Below are 21,953 nucleotides of genomic sequence, written 5' to 3'. Positions count from 1 at the left end.
CTATTTTCCTATATGTTTCCCCTTTCTTTTACACACATGTTTTACAAAAAAAAGAAGATGCATATTACATGCCGTGTTATACGTTTGTTTTTAAAATCCCGCACGTGGGCTGGAGATGGATATGGAGGTGTTGCATAGCACTCCTACTGAGACACTAGGTTCTCACTCCCTTTCTTTTCCCATACTGTCTCCAGAGGAACATGGCACAGCGGATAGAGACGACGCAGTGCCCCCCGAGGGTAGCTTCTAAGTATGACCCCTCAAAGCACGCGTGGGTAGTTGCGACCACTACTACCGCGCTTCAGACTATCTACTTAGGTCGAGATCCCGTGGAAGAAGAACCCCAGCTGCCCGTCATAACTTTCCTAGACAGGAATGCTTCAACATCTCGAAAGCAGTCACCTAAGGTGGTACACCTCGAGTCCGACTCCGAAGCCAAGGAAGAGGGACCCGATGACCCTGGCCGGAAGGAAGACACCATGTAGGAGGATCCAGAGGAGGAGTTGAACCCTTACAGAAGTCCAAAGGTGGAATACGTACCCTATTCCCCCACTTCGGCACTCCGTCGAGTTTTGGTCCATCCCACGCAATGGAACCGGGTCTTCACTGCGCGAAAGGGTGTTGGAGGGAGACCCCTGGTACCTCGATTCGTGAATAAAGACTCCTGATCAAGGATAGGATAGGATGCAAGTAGGGAGGCCTCTTCAACGAGATTAGTTTAGGATGTAGTTAGCTTCTTTTCCTGTTTTAGTTCCCTATAAGTATTTTGAAACGTACTCACGGTTAGGATGTTTATTTCCCTTTAATTCAAATTCCAACGTTTTAGCGCTACTCGTTCTTCGCTCTACACGTATTTACTCCTGCCACGCGTAACGATTAAATCATTCTTTTTTCTTGGCTCAAGTGTGGCACCTTATTCTAAAAACCCCCACGATAGTATAAGAACTTAGGGTGTTACATTAATGGTATCAGAGCAAAGTCGATCCTAGGAGATATGACTAATAAAACCTCTTCCTATGGTTATCCATAAACAGGGGACCCATGGCAAGTCGTGGACGCCCACGTGGCTCGAGCTCGAACTCATCAAACCTAGCAAAGCACATGAAGGAGATGGCCAAGGCAATGAAGGAGCAGGCCCAAGCCACCACTTTGATGGCCCAACAACTGTCCACTGGGGACAAGGATCCCAATATTCCCAGGCTGGAGGTGGGACAGACCCGTACAACTTTTGCTGACTTCAAGAAGATTGTCCGCCTGAGTTCCGTGGAGCCCTCGACCCTGATAAGGCAGAAGAATGGCTGACGGAAATGGAAAAGGTATTCACAATTTTTCCATGCACTGAGGAGCAGCAAGTGAACTACGCCACCTTCATGCTCAAGGCTGATGCCGAGTTTTGGTGGGATGGAGCAAGACGATTGTTGGAGGATGCTGGAATAGATATCAGTTGGGTCACCTTCAAAGAAGATTTCTACAAGAAGTACTTTCCCCTTTCTGTTCGAGAGTCCAAGGAGATGGAGTTTCTTCAGCTGAGGCAAGATAGGATGAGTATTGCAGAGTACACAGAGAAGTTTGAGAGACTCTGCAAATTTTCCGCCATGTATAAGGCTAATCCAGATGAAAAGTGGAAGTGTATGAAGTATCAAGGAGGACTCAGGGCAGAAGTCCTAACCGCTATAGCCCCACTGGAAATTCGGGAGTTCTCCTCCCTCGTTAGCAAGTGCCAGGTGATCGAAGAATGCACCAAAAAACTAGCGTCGGAAAGAAGCGAGGCTTTCAAGAAAAGGCAACTAAATCAAGAATCATCTCAGCAGCCACCGCAGAAGAAGGCCTTTCTTGGGAAACCTACAGGAAGGCAACCTCAACAGGGCACGGATCGCCAGGAACCTCCCACTGATGCCTCACCAAAGACCACCGAACTCAAGGAGTGTGCTACATGTGGGAAGCAACATAGGGGTAGGTGCCTTGCCGGACAAAATGTCTGCTTCCGGTGTTTTCAGCCGGGGCATATCGCCAGGGAATGCCCAGCAGTCCTCCCACCCCCTGCCAATCCACCACAGCGTCAAGGGCGAGTCTTTGCCCTCAGCAGCCAAGAAGTCCACAAGTCAGAAGATCGAATCGAGGGTAAATGCACAATTAATAGAATCCTTTAACCATCCTAGATGATACTGGTGCTTCTCTTTTGTTCATATCTCTCTCCGCTACTAGTAAGATTAGCTAACCCATGTCTAAATCGCTATGCATCCTACGAATGACCTTTATCGACCAAATTAGAATGTAGAATTTGGGGGCAAATTCTTTTTTTATGGGGGTGATAATGTAACAACCGCCCTTCTAAAAACAAAATTTAAATTTCAAAGTTTGAAAATCGGTTAGGAGATAAGATTAGAATTTTGAAATTTTAGATAGGAACCTAGTAACCGCCCTCAGTTTGAAATTTAAAATATCCCAACCACCCCATCCCCAGACGTATATAAATAGGGGAGCACCCATAGGTAGAAAATCACTCCTCTCAATATCAATCCTCTCCCTTCTCTCTCTACAAAGAAATAATATTCTGTGTGCACACACAAGAGGCAGGCTCGAAGAAGCGTTAGGAAAAAGAGTAGGGAATTATGTCTTTCTTACTTATGTTGGCATGTAGTATGCTTTATTTTGTTTTCTTCCATCCATGCATGGCTATCACCTTTCATGTATTTTATGGCATGAATTATTCTTTGTTTATCTCTCATCTACATTAAGCATGATTATCTATTTTGTCAATTATACCCTCTGGAAATCCATTAATATGTATCCCATATCTTTTCTATGTGTATTTACATAACCCTTTAATTATTATTCATTTTATGTTGAGATTACATGCCCCTTTATAACATTTTATTTAATTATTTAACATTCCCCAATTTTACTATGTGCCCTTACGTGACCTTTGATACCATTACCTTATTATTATTCCTTTTATGTTGAGAGTACATGCCCCTTTATAACATTTTATTAAATTATTTAACATTCCCTAATTTTACTATGTGCCCTTATATGACCTTTGATACCGTTACCTTATTATTATTCCTTTTATGTTGAGAGTACATGCCCCTTTATAACATTTTATTAAATTATTTAACATTCCCTAATTTTACTATGTGCCCTTACATGACCTTTGCTAACCGTTACATTATTATTATTCCTTTAATATCGAGAGTACATGCTCCTTTTTATATCTTGTTCAAGGAACCCTATTTTATTATATGCAACTAAATAACCCCTTATATCATTATTGTTCCTTTATTTTAAAGATCAAGGGTACATACTTTTTATAATATCTAATCCAAATATTTCAAACATTCACCTTCTTACTATATGCACTTAGATTATACTTTTTACATTATATCATTAATATCCTCTTAGGGTCAAAAGTATATGTTTTCTTATAATTGTTTTATTCAGCTAATTAATATCCTATTTTTTATAATGTACATCTATTTTATACCCCTCTAGGGATGAGAGTACCTACTTTCGTATAAAATCTTATTCAAACATGCTTATTTTATCATGATATATGCCTCTCCTCTCGCATGGTTCATTCTTGTATATGCCTAAATAACCGTACTTGTTAAAGAACCGAGGGAATGATCCTTCGGTAAGGGAAGGTGACCCCCAAAGACAAGATAATCGAGATGATCCTTCGGTAAGGGAAGGTGATCGAAAAACGTTTGGGATAAGAACCTTCGGTAAGGGAAGGGGACTATCCCATCAATTTTATATAATAAGATATCTTTTTATATGACTCCATTCTTGTGTATGTCTAAATAACCTTGATTGTAAATTAAACTGAGGGAATGATCCTTCGGTAAGGGAAGGTGACCCCCAAAGACAAGATATCGATATGATCCTTCGGTAAGGGAAGGTGATCGATCGAGATGATCCTTCGGTAAGGGAAGGTGATCGCCAAAACGTTTGGGATAAGAACCTTCGGTAAGGGAAGGGGACTCCCACTTATACCGGTTTGAGCTCAATACCCTCCATATAAGTTATAAATTAAGAAAGAAAGAAGGCACGAATGAAAGCTTGAGTTCTATGTTTTCCTTAGATTTAATTATGATTATGTTGATGTTATCCTTCTATTTTCCTATATGTTTCCCCTTTCTTTTACACACATGTTTTACAAAAAAAAGAAGATGCATATTACATGCCGTGTTATACGTTTGTTTTTAAAATCCCGCACGTGGGCTGGAGATGGATATGGAGGTGTTGCATAGCACTCCTACTGAGACACTAGGTTCTCACTCCCTTTCTTTTCCCATACTGTCTCCAGAGGAACATGGCACAGCGGATAGAGACGACGCAGTGCCCCCCGAGGGTAGCTTCTAAGTATGACCCCTCAAAGCACGCGTGGGTAGTTGCGACCACTACTACCGCGCTTCAGACTATCTACTTAGGTCGAGATCCCGTGGAAGAAGAACCCCAGCTGCCCGTCATAACTTTCCTAGACAGGAATGCTTCAACATCTCGAAAGCAGTCACCTAAGGTGGTACACCTCGAGTCCGACTCCGAAGCCAAGGAAGAGGGACCCGATGACCCTGGCCGGAAGGAAGACACCATGTAGGAGGATCCAGAGGAGGAGTTGAATCCTTACGGAAGTCCAAAGGTGGAATACGTACCCTATTCCCCCACTTCGGCACTCCGTCGAGTTTTGGTCCATCCCACGCAATGGAACCGGGTCTTCACTGCGCGAAAGGGTGTTGGAGGGAGACCCCTGGTACCTCGATTCCTGAATAAAGACTCCTGATCAAGGATAGGATAGGATGCAAGTAGGGAGGCCTCTTCAACGAGATTAGTTTAGGATGTAGTTAGCTTCTTTTCCTGTTTTAGTTCCCTATAAGTATTTTGAAACGTACTCACGGTTAGGATGTTTATTTCCCTTTAATTCAAATTCCAACGTTTTAGCGCTACTCGTTCTCCGCTCTACACGTATTTACTCCTGCCACGCGTAACGATTAAATCATTCTTTTTTCTTGGCTCAAGTGTGGCACCTTATTCTAAAAACCCCCACGATAGTATAAGAACTTAGGGTGTTACATTAATGGTATCAGAGCAAAGTCGATCCTAGGAGATATGACTAATAAAACCTCTTCCTATGGTTATCCATAAACAGGGGACCCATGGCAAGTCGTGGACGCCCACGTGGCTCGAGCTCGAACTCATCAAACCTAGCATAGCACATGAAGGAGATGGCCAAGGCAATGAAGGAGCAGGCCCAAGCCACCACTTTGATGGCCCAACAACTGTCCACTGGGGACAAGGATCCCAATATTCCCAGGCTGGAGGTGGGACAGACCCGTACAACTTTTGCTGACTTCAAGAAGATTGGTCCGCCTGAGTTCCGTGGAGCCCTCGACCCTGATAAGGCAGAAAAATGGCTGACGGAAATGGAAAAGGTATTCACAATTTTTCCATGCACTGAGGAGCAGCAAGTGAACTACGCCACCTTCATGCTCAAGGCTGATGCCGAGTTTTGGTGGGATGGAGCAAGACGATTGTTGGAGGATGCTGGAATAGATATCAGTTGGGTCACCTTCAAAGAAGATTTCTACAAGAAGTACTTTCCCCTTTCTGTTCGAGAGTCCAAGGAGATGGAGTTTCTTCAGCTGAGGCAAGATAGGATGAGTATTGCAGAGTACACAGAGAAGTTTGAGAGACTCTGCAAATTTTCCGCCATGTATAAGGCTAATCCAGATGAAAAGTGGAAGTGTATGAAGTATCAAGGAGGACTCAGGGCAGAAGTCCTAACCGCTATAGCCCCACTGGAAATTCGGGAGTTCTCCTCCCTCGTTAGCAAGTGCCAGGTGATCGAAGAATGCACCAAAAAACTAGCATCGGAAAGAAGCGAGGCTTTCAAGAAAAGGCAACTAAATCAAGAATCATCTCAGCAGCCACCGCAGAAGAAGGCCTTTCTTGGGAAACCTACAGGAAGGCAACCTCAACAGGGCACGGATCGCCAGGAACCTCCCACTGATGCCTCACCAAAGACCACCGAACTCAAGGAGTGTGCTACATGTGGGAAGCAACATAGGGGTAGGTGCCTTGCCGGACAAAATGTCTGCTTCCGGTGTTTTCAGCCGGGGCATATCGCCAGGGAATGCCCAGCAGTCCTCCCACCCCCTGCCAATCCACCACAGCGTCAAGGGCGAGTCTTTGCCCTCAGCAGCCAAGAAGTCCACAAGTCAGAAGATCGAATCGAGGGTAAATGCACAATTAATAGAATCCTTTAACCATCCTAGATGATACTGGTGCTTCTCTTTTGTTCATATCTCTCTCCGCTACTAGTAAGATTAGCTAACCCATGTCTAAATCGCTATGCATCCTACGAATGACCTTTATCGACCAAATTAGAATGTAGAATTTGGGGGCAAATTCTTTTTTTATGGGGGTGATAATGTAACAACCGCCCTTCTAAAAACAAAATTTAAATTTCAAAGTTTGAAAATCGGTTAGGAGATAAAATTAGAATTTTGAAATTTTAGATAGGAACCTAGTAACCGCCCTCAGTTTGAAATTTAAAATATCCCAACCACCCCATCCCCAGACGTATATAAATAGGGGAGCACCCATAGGTAGAAAATCACTCCTCTCAATATCAATCCTCTCCCTTCTCTCTCTACAAAGAAATAATATTCTGTGTGCACACACAAGAGGCAGGCTCGAAGAAGCGTTAGGAAAAAGAGTAGGGAATTATGTCTTTCTTACTTATGTTGGCATGTAGTATGCTTTATTTTGTTTTCTTCCATCCATGCATGGCTATCACCTTTCATGTATTTTATGGCATGAATTATTCTTTGTTTATCTCTCATCTACATTAAGCATGATTATCTATTTTGTCAATTATACCCTCTGGAAATCCATTAATATGTATCCCATATCTTTTCTATGTGTATTTACATAACCCTTTAATTATTATTCATTTTATGTTGAGATTACATGCCCCTTTATAACATTTTATTTAATTATTTAACATTCTCCAATTTTACTATGTGCCCTTACGTGACCTTTGATACCATTACCTTATTATTATTCCTTTTATGTTGAGAGTACATGCCCCTTTATAATATTTTATTAAATTATTTAACATTCCCTAATTTTACTATGTGCCCTTATATGACCTTTGATACCGTTACCTTATTATTATTCCTTTTATGTTGAGAGTACATGCCCCTTTATAACATTTTATTAAATTATTTAACATTCCCTAATTTTACTATGTGCCCTTACATGACCTTTGCTAACCGTTACATTATTATTATTCCTTTAATATCGAGAGTACATGCTCCTTTTTATATCTTGTTCAAGGAACCCTATTTTATTATATGCAACTAAATAACCCCTTATATCATTATTGTTCCTTTATTTTAAAGATCAAGGGTACATACTTTTTATAATATCTAATCCAAATATTTCAAACATTCACCTTCTTACTATATGCACTTAGATTATACTTTTTACATTATATCATTAATATCCTCTTAGGGTCAAAAGTATATGTTTTCTTATAATTGTTTTATTCAGCTAATTAATATCCTATTTTTTATAATGTACATCTATTTTATACCCCTCTAGGGACGAGAGTACCTACTTTCGTATAAAATCTTATTCAAACATGCTTATTTTATCATGATATATGCCTCTCCTCTCGCATGGTTCATTCTTGTATATGCCTAAATAACCGTACTTGTTAAAGAACTGAGGGAATGATCCTTCGGTAAGGGAAGGTGACCCCCAAAGACAAGATAATCGAGATGATCCTTCGGTAAGGGAAGGTGATCGAAAAACGTTTGGGATAAGAACCTTCGGTAAGGGAAAGGGACTATCCCATCAATTTTATATAATAAGATATCTTTTTATATGACTCCATTCTTGTGTATGTCTAAATAACCTTGATTGTAAATTAAACTGAGGGAATGATCCTTCGGTAAGGGAAGGTGACCCCCAAAGACAAGATATCGATATGATCCTTCGGTAAGGGAAGGTGATCGATCGAGATGATCCTTCGGTAAGGGAAGGTGATCGCCAAAACGTTTGGGATAAGAACCTTCGGTAAGGGAAGGGGACTCCCACTTATACCGGTTTGAGCTCAATACCCTCCATATAAGTTATAAATTAAGAAAGAAAGAAGGCACGAATGAAAGCTTGAGTTCTATGTTTTCCTTAGATTTAATTATGATTATGTTGATGTTATCCTTCTATTTTCCTATATGTTTCCCCTTTCTTTTACACACATGTTTTACAAAAAAAAGAAGATGCATATTACATGCCGTGTTATACGTTTGTTTTTAAAATCCCGCACGTGGGCTGGAGATGGATATGGAGGTGTTGCATAGCACTCCTACTGAGACACTAGGTTCTCACTCCCTTTCTTTTCCCATACTGTCTCCAGAGGAACATGGCACAGCGGATAGAGACGACGCAGTGCCCCCCGAGGGTAGCTTCTAAGTATGACCCCTCAAAGCACGCGTGGGTAGTTGCGACCACTACTACCGCGCTTTAGACTATCTACTTAGGTCGAGATCCCGTGGAAGAAGAACCCCAGCTGCCCGTCATAACTTTCCTAGACAGGAATGCTTCAACATCTCGAAAGCAGTCACCTAAGGTGGTACACCTCGAGTCCGACTCCGAAGCCAAGGAAGAGGGACCCGATGACCCTGGCCGGAAGGAAGACACCATGTAGGAGGATCCAGAGGAGGAGTTGAACCCTTACGGAAGTCCAAAGGTGGAATACGTACCCTATTCCCCCACTTCGGCACTCCGTCGAGTTTTGGTCCATCCCACGCAATGGAACCGGGTCTTCACTGCGCGAAAGGGTGTTGGAGGGAGACCCCTGGTACCTCGATTCGTGAATAAAGACTCCTGATCAAGGATAGGATAGGATGCAAGTAGGGAGGCCTCTTCAACGAGATTAGTTTAGGATGTAGTTAGCTTCTTTTCCTGTTTTAGTTCCCTATAAGTATTTTGAAACGTACTCACGGTTAGGATGTTTATTTCCCTTTAATTCAAATTCCAACGTTTTAGCGCTACTCGTTCTCCGCTCTACACGTATTTACTCCTGCCACGCGTAACGATTAAATCATTCTTTTTTCTTGGCTCAAGTGTGGCACCTTATTCTAAAAACCCCCACGATAGTATAAGAACTTAGGGTGTTACAAATTTCACATTAGAATGCAACCTCAACATTATGAACTTGATGTTCCTAATCATGTTGAGTTAACTAACTTGTGCACAATTTCGGAGTTAAGTCAAGGACGATTAACGAAGATAGGAAAGTCTTTAACATATCATTTGACTGATTGTTTGATTAGCTTGGTATTAACTCTCCCTGTTTCAACTGCTATAACTAAGAGATCTTTTTCAGCTATGAATATTGTGAAGAATAGACTCAGAAACAAAATAGAAGATGAATTTCTTACTAATTGTCTTTTGATTTACATTGAGAAGAAGATTGCTAAAAGATTTGACACAGATTCTATGATCGATGAATTTTATGATATGAAGAATCGACGTGTATCACTTTGTTAGTAAAAAGTACACATATTTTTCTATACTTTAAATATATATTTTCTATTGGTATATTTTTATAATACATCTTACATTATAATTTATTTGTATATTTTTTTAAATATTATATATATTATGGACCCACATGATAACATTTTTGGATCCGTTCCTGATTGTAAAAAGGTTTTGGAGAGAGTATGAATACATGGTGTATTTAGGAATAAAAATAGGTAACAGTTATTTAAATTTTTTTAAAAAATTAAGTATATTTACTAAAGTTTTATTTTAAATGTTGTCTAAAATATAATTTTAGCTACATTGCTAATATTTTAATAGCTACATTGCCAATATTTTAATACATATTAAAAGATAAATGTTACTAAATATCTAAAATATAATAGTGGGTGAATTTGGTAAGCATACTGCTGGCATATAGTTGTTGGCATAAATTTAATTAATTGGAAAGTTACTAAGAATGGTATGGTTTTGGTTTATACAGATAATGATAAATCCTCCGAAACGTCATTTTAGTTAAGGATTCCAAGATTTCAAATTTCACGACAAGGACTTGGTGTTGTACTATATAAACTCGTTTTGTCCTAAGTTATTGTCACACCCATTTTCACTGGAGTTTCATATCCCTTCTTCCAAGTTTCTAAGCTTCTTTGTCCTGTGCTTCGCTTCTTGCTTATTTGAAATAGAGAAAATGGCCATCCAGGCTGAGCACCATGCCCATGGTTTGATTATGTTTTTCTTCTTCTTTTAAAAAAAAAGTATTGGAGCGTTATTTTTTCTTTCTGGGTAGAAAATCCCATATATCTCAATTTGTTTTTTTTTCTAGGTTCCCAAGCTGAGGAAAAGAAGAATGTGCACACCGAAGAAACCAGTGAGCTTGTGTCGGCAAAGGACAGAATGTTTAAGGCCCCAAAAAGCAATGCATTTGGCCAATCTTTCAGGTTTCAGTTCCCCTTTATTTCAATATTCTCTTTTATTTGATTTTTATTTCTTTGATTTAAAATTTATGATTTTAAGCAGCTAACGCCATATATTTGACATAAATTCACTCATCTAAAAAAATTTAAATTAATATAATAAGACATATAAATAATTATATCTCTAATATAAATTTTGACATATATAAAAGTCTTATTTAAACTTAAAATGTGATTGTGCATAGATATTTTTTTTTAAGATTTTTTATCTTAATTTTTTTAATAATAAAAATTAAACTCTAACTTTCTTTAGTAATAGAAAAGACATATAAATTGCTACATTTCTTTATCTAATATTTTTAACAATTTAATTTTGTTTTAAATGTTAAATATGCAACTAATTACATATGTCAATATAATTTAAAAATAAAAAACCTAACTTAAACTTAGTTTGCTCTAATTTTACTACATAAAGGGCGAGAAAAATTTTGTATCTTTGTGACCCACGTTCTCTCAATAAAACTGAGATTTCTTTTTTATATTTTTGAAAGAATTTAATTTTGATCACAAAGTAAAAGACTTTTCATATATATACCAAATCATATATCAATAAATATAACAACTTTTTATATCTAATTACTATTTAAATAATAATTTAAAATATTGTGTAAAATAATTTACAAATTCATAACCCTTCATAAAAAGCTTACATATACCATACAATAATACACATACAAATTTGTAAAAATGGCTTCAGATATCGATCAAAGTGAAATCAGTCTTCTAATGAGATTATTTGGCAGGGATTATGATATTGAAAGTGAAAGACAAAAAGGTGTGGAAGAATTCTATAGATTACAACACATTAATCAGACATATGACTTTGTAAGTCAAATTCTTATTTTCCTCAAACATGTTTATATATACTAATACACAATAACATGAAAGCTCAATGCTAATTCATGAAAATTTCATTTGCTAATAATATAGGTAAAGAAAATGAGGGAGCACTATAAGAAATTGGACAAAGCAGAAATGAGCATATGGAAATGTTGTGAGCTGCTTAATGAAGTAGTGGATGATAGTGATCCTGATTTGGATGAACCTCAAATTCAACATTTATTGCAAACTGCAGAAGCCATTAGAAAAGATTATCCTAACGAAGATTGGTTACATTTGACTGCTCTCATCCATGGTAATTAAATTTGAAATCTTAGATTTTTTTTTCATTTTCTATTATAAAGGTTAATTAGTTTAATTTTAGTTATTTTTTGTCCTTTTATTTTAAGAAAGTTTTTTCATTATTGATAGATAGTTAATATGAATTGACAAATGAATATTTGTTTATTTCAGATCTCGGAAAGATTCTTCACCTTCCTCAATTCGGTGAACTTCCTCAATGGGCTGTTGTTGGTAAGAACTTTCTTATTCTTTATGATATTTTTTTTTTAAATGAAATAATCTTTTGAATATTATGTTTTAGAAATAAAATTTAATTACAATATTTAAAATTAATTATCATTTTAAAACCATAATACAAAACCAAATTTTTATTAAGTCATTATGGCTACATTAAGGTTGAGAGAGTGTAAATAATTAATTATAAAAATATTTGTGTTGTAATTATTTTGATTCAATTTACAATATTTTAAATAAGACACATCCCTATATTTCATGTATAATTATTTTATCAATCTTTAAATTCCCAATTAGCTAGTTTTGGCATGTTACTTTAAATTAAACATTTAACCAAATGATTAAATACATATTTGCAGGAGATACCTTTCCTGTTGGTTGTGCCTTTGATGAAAAAAATGTTCACCACAAGGTAGCCTTCCTCTTCTAACAAAACTGTAAAAATGACCCCTTTTTTTGCATGTCTCTAAAACAATCATGTTAAATTTATATTAAAATTAACAATCAGTATAAAATACATATTAAAATATAAAATACATATTAAAAATAAATTAAATTATACATATATTTATAAATAATATATAATGGTTAATTTTAGTGTATAAATAATATATTTTTATTCTAAAATTATTATCAACCAATAATATAAACTTTTTCTATGCTTCAGTATTTCAAAGAAAACCCAGATAGCAAAAATCCTGCTTATAACACTAAAGATGGAGTCTATAGTAAAGGGTGTGGATTAGACAATGTACTCATGTCATGGGGACATGATGACTATATGTATATGGTGAGTAATTAAATATATAGTTATAATTTATATATAATTTATTTATTATTTTGTTCAAGATATATAATAAATTTATACTTCACTTGAATTTATAGGTAGCAAAGGAAAATGGAACCACTTTACCTTCACCTGGCTTATTCATTATTAGATATCACTCATTTTATCGTAAGTATTTTTATTTACTATGTGCTTTTCCTTTTATGTCATAAGAAGGCATTTTTTGTTGGGCAACAAAAGTTCGTTTTATTTTGTAAACCAAAAAAAAATCATAATTATTTTTTAGAATTTTCTTTCAATAACGATGTATTAAGCTTAAAACTCTTTTGCAGCTTTGCATAAGGAGGGAGCATATACTCATTTCATGAGTGAAGAAGATTTTGAGAACTTGAAGTGGCTTCACATTTTCAAGTTAGTCTTTTTTTAATATATATATATATCAAATAATTTGCACACAGCATTTGGTATTATTACTAATCAATAACATCACCTGTAATTTTATGTATTATGTAGTAAATATGATCTCTATAGCAAAAGCAAAGTTTTGGTGGACGTTGAAAAAGTAAAGCCATACTATCAATCACTTATTGACAAGGTGGGGGCACAAATTTCAAATAGATTATTGCTCATTTTGTTTTATTTGAATTCCTTTTCTTGTTTCTTAATGTGACGTTCTTACTTTTTTTTTTTTTTGAATGCTTTTATAGTATTTTCCAGCAAAGCTGAAGTGGTGAAGAATCAATATAAGTTAATTAATGGATCTACCTCAAGGGCCTGGAGGGAATTGATTAATTTTCCTTGAGAGCAAGTTAAAAAATAGAGACCGATTGGCGATTGCATATATGTGTTGTAATGTATTAATTTCTATAATTACATATATGTGTTGTAAATCACAAATAGATTACTTTATATGAGACTTTTCAGTGATATATATACTCAATAATATGATGTAAACTATTAAAATGAATGAATGATGGATGAACCTGTATATATATGAATTCTTATTCATACATATCAAAATAACAATCAATTAATATAATCAATCAATTAATACAGTAACTACTAGAAAAAATGATTTTTAGTGACTATTTATTTTGTTTTTAGTGATAATTAAAATAGTCATTAATATAATTACTAGCAATTAGAGATTAACCGTCTTATGTTTTGTCACTAAAAGATTTTAGTGATAATTATATAATTGCCAATAAAGATCTTTTTAATGGCCGCTAAAAATTATCACTTTTTGTAGCAATTATACAATTGTCAATAAAAAAAAATTTTAATGGCCCCTAAAGTTATAATTTTTTGTGACCATTTTCTCAAAATTTTATATGGCTACTAAAAGTAATTCTAAGATTATAATATTATTCACTTTTAGTTGCTATTATTATTTTCGCTAAAACTTTAACACATTTTTTAATTATATTATACTCATTTTATTAAGACTAACAATATATCTTTTTTTCTAAAATCTCAAATTATTTTTCAGATAATTATTATTATTTGTAAATAATATAAATATACTAAAATTAATTACTACAAAATAAAATATTTTATTAAACACAATATCAATAACAAGTTTACATATCTAATCTAGGAAGTAGGTTCTAAAATGTAAAAAATTAAAATAGTAACATCCAATAAAATATGTCTTGTGATTAAAAAACTACAATTAAATGTAATTAGGAAAGGATACAAAAATTCGGTAGAAGTGGGACCAAAAATTAAAATATTGTATAATCAAATATAATATTATATATTTAGTAATATATAATCATGATTAATATTTTTTAATTAAAAATACTAATAAGTGCTTGTTATATAAAAAAATTATCTTAATTCTTATAAATTTTATTTTTTATTTTGGATTCGATAAAATATAAAAATGGTCTATTTTTTAATTAGTTTATTTTATTGAGTATTATTGTGACAATAAATTATATTTTTATGTTTCATATCATAAAAAAATACTATAAAATAATATAAATAAGTTGTTCTAATAATTTTGTTATATGTAATTAAAATATATTCGTGTATAAAATATAAAAAATATAATCATTTAAATGAATTTACTTAATATGTTAAAATTTTTATATCATGATAAAAATACATAAATTTTAAAATAATTTATTTTTATGTATGTACAATAATATATAAAGATTGTTTTAGTTATTATAAATACTAAAGTATTTTTATATGATAATAGGTGTAAAAATTAAGAGAAAAATATTAAAAAACAAAAAGTTTAAATTTTAAAATATTTAAAAATTTATTTAATCCAAAATTAATTGACAATAATATTTTTTTCAATTTAAGGATTATTATTTATTTTTGAGTTTAATAATTTTATTATTTATATAAGACAATTATTTACTCTTCTATTTTTAAATAAAAAATAAAATTATATAGTATATAATAACTTTATATACTTAAAATTATTTATTTTTGTTCAAAAAAAAGACGGGGGCAAAGCCTATGCTTGCCCCTCCTTGGATCTGTCCCTGAATGTAATTGCATATAATATTTGAGTTCTAAGTATTAGCATTTACATTGAACATAATTATACATATACTTATTTTACTATTTTATAATGATAATAAAACCTATTACAAAATTTCAGATAAGAATAACCATAGAAAAGCATGTTTTTTTCACTCTTCAAGCTTTCTGTAATACCCTACCACACACAGCTTTACAATTAAATCATAAATTAAAGGTTGCGAGGCATTATGATACCTAAAAGAAAGATACATATATAATATTTGAAGAATAATAATATCATTAGGAGCCTGTGAAAATTTTTTTAAACAATTGACAGCCGTTAATCACACTCAAATCATGTTAATGCAAGTGAACATCGTATACAAAAGCAAAACAGGTTTACATATATAGGTACGTAAGTTCTGAAATAAGATATTTAATAATTATTAGTTTCGACCCGTGAAGAAAAAGCCGGCTAGAATATTACACCAGAATATTCCTGTTTTTCCAAATAAAAACTTCTAATAGGAATATACAAAAAAGATTTCAAAAGTAGAGAAAACTCTAAATAAATAAAAGTGAACTTCAAAAGAATATCCTTCATTTCGCCAAACAGAATCTCACACACTCAACGAGGTGCGTCACACCCTATATTTGAAAAATAGAAAAACCACGATGGGTGAGAATTCGAAGGTTCCCAGTAGAGTAATAGTTCCAAATAAAGACTATATAAAGAGATATGAACCCACTAGACAATCCTAATTCTCCAACTTCACAGAAGTTCAAGTCCAGGATTTTAGCTAATCCCAACTGGGTCAATTTGCTAAAGTCTCAGCGTTATCAATTACCTCTAACCTCAATCATTTCCAATATAATCTCATCTTTACTCCTAATATCCAATTACTCGGTTCAGTATTCAGTTCGGTAATTTCAATCACAAAAAAAAAAAATCAATACGGAGTTAATTGCTAATTTTAACATACTTTGAACTACCAACGATCTCATTCATTCACATAGTCATAATCACCATTAATTTCAAGTCTCAAGTCTCAATTGTGAAACCATACACAAAAAATAAGAAGTACAAAACAAATACAACTAAAGAGCAATCACAACAAATAGTACATTTAACAGTTAACAGAAATTCAATTGGACAAACCAAAATAGTTATGCACACTCAAACAATAGCAAACAAATGCACATAATATATGCTTGTCCTATTGGCTGTGAGCTCACTTGTCGGTTAAACTGCTTGACTCGACACATCCGGTAGTGAACTCGGACATGATCTCTCGGTTGTGCATCTTCAGAAGAAATATAAACGAATGAGAGTATCTTTTCCCCTTCTCTTGGAGGAATTATGAAGGAGTGTGTCTTTCCACATACGAAAGAATGTGCGTTTTCACCTTGCAACCAGAGAGAAATGTGCTATCAGGGATATAGTGCCCGCCACACTTTTGGGATATAGTGCCCGCCACATTCTTGAGATATGGTGTCCTACACACTCTTGGGATATAATTTCCGCCACACTTTTCAATCATAATCACAATCAAAATTGAAACCACCATCCTAACCACAGTTGGAAATTGAACCGAAGAGAATCCTCAACCTTCTATCCAATCCCCGATGCAACAAGGGAGGGAATTCTCAACCTTAAACTTTTTCTTCGCAATAAGAGAGGGAATCCTTCATCCTCAACTTACCACTTTAATTATCACTTTACTTTTTGAATGTCTATCTTGTGAAACTTGCCCTCTATTGTGTTTTTCCAATTTTGGTAAAGTCTTGAAAACCATATAACCTTTTGCATCGAGCATTCTGGTATCTTCTGCCTTACACCATGCTCTATCCTTATATCTAAATCTTATAGCTATTCAGTATTTTACATATATATATATATGCTAAACTTTCTTACTTATTTAAAAGCATTTAGAAAGCAGAGTACTGATTCTTTGTATTACCTTATGTATTCTTTTATTTTTCGAGGACGAAAAGTTTTATAAGGTGGGTGGAATGTAAGACCCAGAACTTTTAAAAAGTTACTATGAACTAATTTTAAATTATATATATTTGTTTATAGTTTTAAGTTCAAAAATTATTTTATTGAAGATAATTAAAGGTAGTTTTGATTAATTGGATTTGAAATAAATTAAGGTTTTTATCCAAACACTATAATTTTGAATTATCTTCCTATTTACCAATGTTTTGAAAACCGGACCGGACCGGCCGGTTCAACCGGGTTAACCGAAAACCGGTCACCTAGCCGGTCCGGTCCACCTACAAAACCGTGCTGCCAAAAACCGGTCAGAAAACTGGTCGAACCGGTGGTTAACCGGCAAACCGGACGAACCGGTCCAGTTTCTTTAAGTACCGGTTTTCCCCCGTCAATGAAAATGGCGTCGTTTGGTTTTTTTTTTAAAAAAAAATAAAGAAAAAACGCCGAAGAGTGAAGAATGCGTTGCAGCTAAATCCCTAATCACTAATCAATTAAACTCTTCCAAGAAGGCAAGACCACTCCCACTCCCAAAGTCCCAACCCTAAGCTCTTCTAGGCTGGAGCTTCTGTATGCGAAGGAGAACCGACACCGTGAATCGAGGGTCACTGTCGCGGGTAGTCCGTCACCGTCGCTCACCATCGCGGGTCGTCGCCCACCGCCGCGGGTCGTCACTCACCGCCGCGGGTCGTCGCTCACGGTTCTGTTCTCTATTTCGAGGCTCGAGCTTCTAGCCTTCTGTTCTCTACTTCATCTTGCAGTAAGTTCTGGTTTCTGGCTCTTTCTTCTGTTCTTGGCTTCTTGGTGTTTTCATTTTTTGTTCTGGGCTTTTGATCTTCTATTCATATTCCTGTAATTTTTTTATTTTGTTTTTGGCTTCTATTCTTCTGTTCATTTTTTGTTCTGGGCTTCTGTTCTTGACTTCTTGTGTTCATATTCTATTTTTATTCCTGGCTTCTGTTCTTCTTCAATATATCAATTATTATATGATTAATGAAATGTTAAATAAATTTGTTGCATGTTGAATTTGAGAATTAATTTGATGTATGTTGAATTTGAGAATTTTGCTCTGCTCTATTCTTCTATTTCGATCTGTTTTCAATTCTGCTCTGTTCAATTTAGATGGAACAGTCATAAAATGATCAGCAACAATAACATAATACTGTACAAGAAATTTGGATTTTTTATTTGCGTTTTACAGAAATTTTCAATTTGTTTAGTGTGCAATAGCATTGCTATACTTTGTACTAGGGTAGATAATTTTCTATGTCAATTGATAAAGTGTGTGTTCAGGCCCATTGTTGGTCCAAACCCTATAACAGAACTTTGTTATGAATGAATGATCTTGTTTTCAATGGATGCTGATTGTTGCTTGTGTGGTTTGTTTGTTACAGAAAGTACAAAAGGCTCTTTTGCAATCCGATGTTCACTCAAAATTTGCTTGAGTTTTTTATTTATTTTGAATGCTATATAGAATATTTTGGATTCTGGATTCTGGATTCTGTGATTCTGGATTTTTTTTAATGCTATATTCAAGGTTGTGATTTGTATATTGAATTTTTTTTATAATTTCACTGTATATTTAATTAAACCGGTTTGACCACGGTTCGACCCCGATCAGACCAATGAACCACTGAACCAATTACTTGACCGGTTCAATGACCGGTCCGGTTCTCAGAACCTTTCTATTTACAATTTAAAGTCTTGGAAATTCAAAAAAAATAATTATATTTGGCTATTTAAATTAGAATTTTATTTAATTTTACAATTATTGAACTATTTTCTATATTTAAATTACAAAATTAGTAGTTGTAAAATAATAAGATTTTTATATGATATTCTTTGTATAAATAAATACTTTAGGTTTTTGTTAATAAAGAAAATTAATTATATTGTATTATGTTTTCAATTAGAGCATTTGATTGAGATTAATTAGTACTTTGATACAACAAATAATATTTTTAACTAGTTTTAAGGATTAAATTAGATTTCAAATTAATTCTCTATAACCCCCTAATTTTTATTAAAATTACCAAGAACACCCTTATACCTAATTTTACCCAAAACAAACCCTACTCTAACCAAATTGAACCCTAACTCCCCTAATTCAAGCAGCAGCCGCAGCCCCCACTATCCTAGACACACACATGCAGAAACAAAATGAAAAGAAAAGAAACAAAGAAAGAAACAAAAAAAAAGGCAGAGGGAAACGGGGAAGGGAGATCCGAGGGAGGAGAGCGCCAATGGAGGAGGGAGGAGCTCGTGCCATCATCGCGGACCACCGCTGCCACTACGTCCTACTTCTTGCGCCGCCACCGTCGTCCAGGAGGCTGCCGCTACTATTCACCGTCAACGTTCGTCCTCACGGTGTTGCCATTGTCCTTGAAGTTCACGAAAAGAGAGACTGACGAAAGAGGGTGGCGCACACGGGAGAGGAAGAAGCTGCCTCTGCGCCGCCATCGTTGACGAGCTCAGCCACCTCGCTTTTGATGCCACCAAGGGTTAGCTGCTGGTGAGAAGGCACCATCGCGTTGGGGGTTGCCGTCGAGAGGGAAGCCGTCGGGTCGCGCGCGCACGCACACACACACACACACACACACACACACACACACACACACACACAGAGCAGGGAGCAGAGGAGAGAGAGGGGAGACCCGTGCCCAGCCACCGCCACTTTTGCCGCTCGAGACCCGCTGCCGTTGCCGGAAAAACACTACCAGTAAGGTTTTAAGTATTGGGTTTCATTTCTTTTGAGTTTCCGAAAGCGTTACAATCATTGCATGTTAGTTTCAGTTGCTGTCGCCGGCGTCCAGTCGCCACTGCCACTTGCGGTGGTTGCCGGGGTTGCCGCCAAACCAGTTCAGAGACTGCCGCTGCTTCATTTTGTCATTACAGTAAGTATTTTTGTTTTGGAGACCCCGCGTTAGCATTCTATTACGTGTATTAAAGTATTTGCGATGTTAATGGTCTTAGGAATTAGAAACCGAGTTTGCATCTAACGTTTGAGGCTGTTATGCTATTGAGAAAGCAAGCAGAGTTGAGGTTTTGGTTGTCGTCGATTTGGGTCGAGACGAAAGTATTTCTGTGAGGTATTTGGGTTATGGTTTTGACTTATCGAGGTAGGGGCCTTTTTAAAAAACTACACTTTATGAATTGGAATTATTATATATGGATATTGATGTGAGAAAATGTATCTTTGAGTGATTGTATAAGTCTTATGTATTATTGGTTGTCTTAGATGAATATGAATGCTTGTTTGGCTGAATTATTGTTCAGTTTTGTGAAATGGAATGTTCTGGAAATGCTTCTTTAAAGTTATTTTGTAAAAGCTTTGAAATCGAGTTTATCCTGTTGAAAATTGATTTGAGTTTGAATTGGTGTTCTTGAAATCTGAAAATGATGCACTTTTGGAAACAACTTGATTTTGAACTGATTTGGTTTTGAACCCGTTGAAGAGGGTTGCGGAATGGTTTGGTTGGGACCCAGAAAGGGTGGCAGAGTCCAAGTTTTAGGGGAGGTCTGCCAAAATTCCTATAAAATCTGAGACTTTATTGAAATATTATTTGGAAAATTATGAGTTAAAGACTTCTACTATTTTACTTGGATTATTTAAGAAAGGGATGACTTATGCTTTTGAAATGAATTATTAAAAAAGGAAACTATGATTTAGTCTTGTTTTTTAAGAAAAGTATTATATCTCCTTTGGGAGCAAGTTATTTAGAAGAAACTTATGTTTTAAGGTTGTTTTAAATGTAAAAAGGGTTTGTCTATGAATTTGACTTGAGGGTTTCAATTGGAGGAGTTTCAATGACTTTGAAAGAATGTGAAAGTTTATTGACAAGTCTAATTTTACAATGTTTTAGGAAAAGTTTAAAGCACTCTTTGAATTCTAAGTTTTTCAAGACTAAAACAATCTTTGAGCAGTTTGAAACGATTTATATTTAATCATGGGATTGGAGTTGGTTTTGTTTAAGTAAAATAAATAGTTTTGAAAATGTGTTCGGAGTAATTGATTACACAACTCGGTTTGACTTAGATTCTATTTTATTACTCAAATCAGGAATCCAAGGTTTTAAAGATTTTAAACGAATTTGATGAAATAAATTATGTTATTCTCCCCTAAAAACTTGAGACTCTGCTGAGGAACTTTTGTCACTAAATCCTATTTTAGGATGAATGATTTTGAATCTCTCAGAAAAAACTTTTAATTTGGTGTGGTTTTTGAAAAGTTATGGAAAGATGTTGAGAAAGGTGACTTTGTTTTAAAAAAAGAAATTTACGTTTGAGGAAAAGTGGCTTGTGAGCCTATAATGATTTGAGAAATGGGGAGTTTAAAGTTAAGTCTGGAAGGAATTGATTTTTGATTTCTGGTGCACAAAATTGTGATAATCAACAATGGCGCCAAAGGACTTGGAGCTCTTAAACGTGAATCACACTTTGTCACAATTCCGCACAACTAACCAGCAAGTGCACTGGGTCGTCCAAGTAATAAACCTTACGCGAGTAAGGGTCGATCCCACGGAGATTGTCGGCTTGAAGCAAGCTATGGTCATCTTGTAAATCTCAGTCAGGCGGATTCAAATGGTTATGGAGGATTGATAATTAAAAGATAAATAAAACATAAAATAAAGATAGAGATACTTGTGTAATTCATTGGTGAGAATATTCCTGATGCTCTGTCAATGGCTACCTCCCATCCTCTCAGTGAAAATATTCCTGATGCTCTGTCACAACATTGGCTAATCAGCTATTGGTTCTCGATCATGTCGGAATAGGATCCATTGATCCTTTTGCGTCTGTCACA

At 35.1% G+C, this 21,953-nt stretch overlaps 3 protein-coding genes across 3 annotated transcripts; all 3 read left to right on the top strand.

Moving 5' to 3' along the window:
* The first annotated feature begins 1,307 nt into the window (after positions 1-1,307).
* LOC148569810 (uncharacterized) lies at positions 1,308-2,150 on the top strand. Its single transcript, XM_088506651.1, has one exon. It carries the CDS (start codon positions 1,308-1,310, stop codon positions 2,148-2,150), a length of 843 nt encoding a protein of 280 aa, XP_088362777.1.
* Positions 2,151-5,225: 3,075 nt separating this feature from the next.
* LOC148569809 (uncharacterized) lies at positions 5,226-6,266 on the top strand. The gene has a single exon (XM_088506650.1). It carries the CDS (start codon positions 5,226-5,228, stop codon positions 6,264-6,266), a length of 1,041 nt encoding a protein of 346 aa, XP_088362776.1.
* A 3,980-nt stretch (positions 6,267-10,246) lies between these two features.
* Positions 10,247-13,409, top strand: LOC148569808 (inositol oxygenase 4-like). Its single transcript, XM_088509297.1, has 11 exons — positions 10,247-10,277; positions 10,382-10,496; positions 11,276-11,357; positions 11,463-11,667; positions 11,826-11,885; positions 12,248-12,300; positions 12,556-12,678; positions 12,774-12,843; positions 13,008-13,086; positions 13,189-13,270; positions 13,383-13,409. The coding sequence occupies exons 1-11, from the start codon at positions 10,247-10,249 to the stop codon at positions 13,407-13,409; spliced, it is 927 nt and encodes a 308-aa protein (XP_088365423.1).
* Positions 13,410-21,953: the final 8,544 nt, after the last annotated feature.

Source organism: Arachis ipaensis, chromosome B3 (assembly GCF_059453495.1).
Source record: "Arachis ipaensis isolate K30076 ecotype BB chromosome B3, ASM5945349v1, whole genome shotgun sequence".
In the NCBI taxonomy this organism is placed as follows: Eukaryota; Viridiplantae; Streptophyta; class Magnoliopsida; order Fabales; family Fabaceae; genus Arachis; species Arachis ipaensis.
This window is presented reverse-complemented; position numbering and strand designations above follow the sequence as displayed.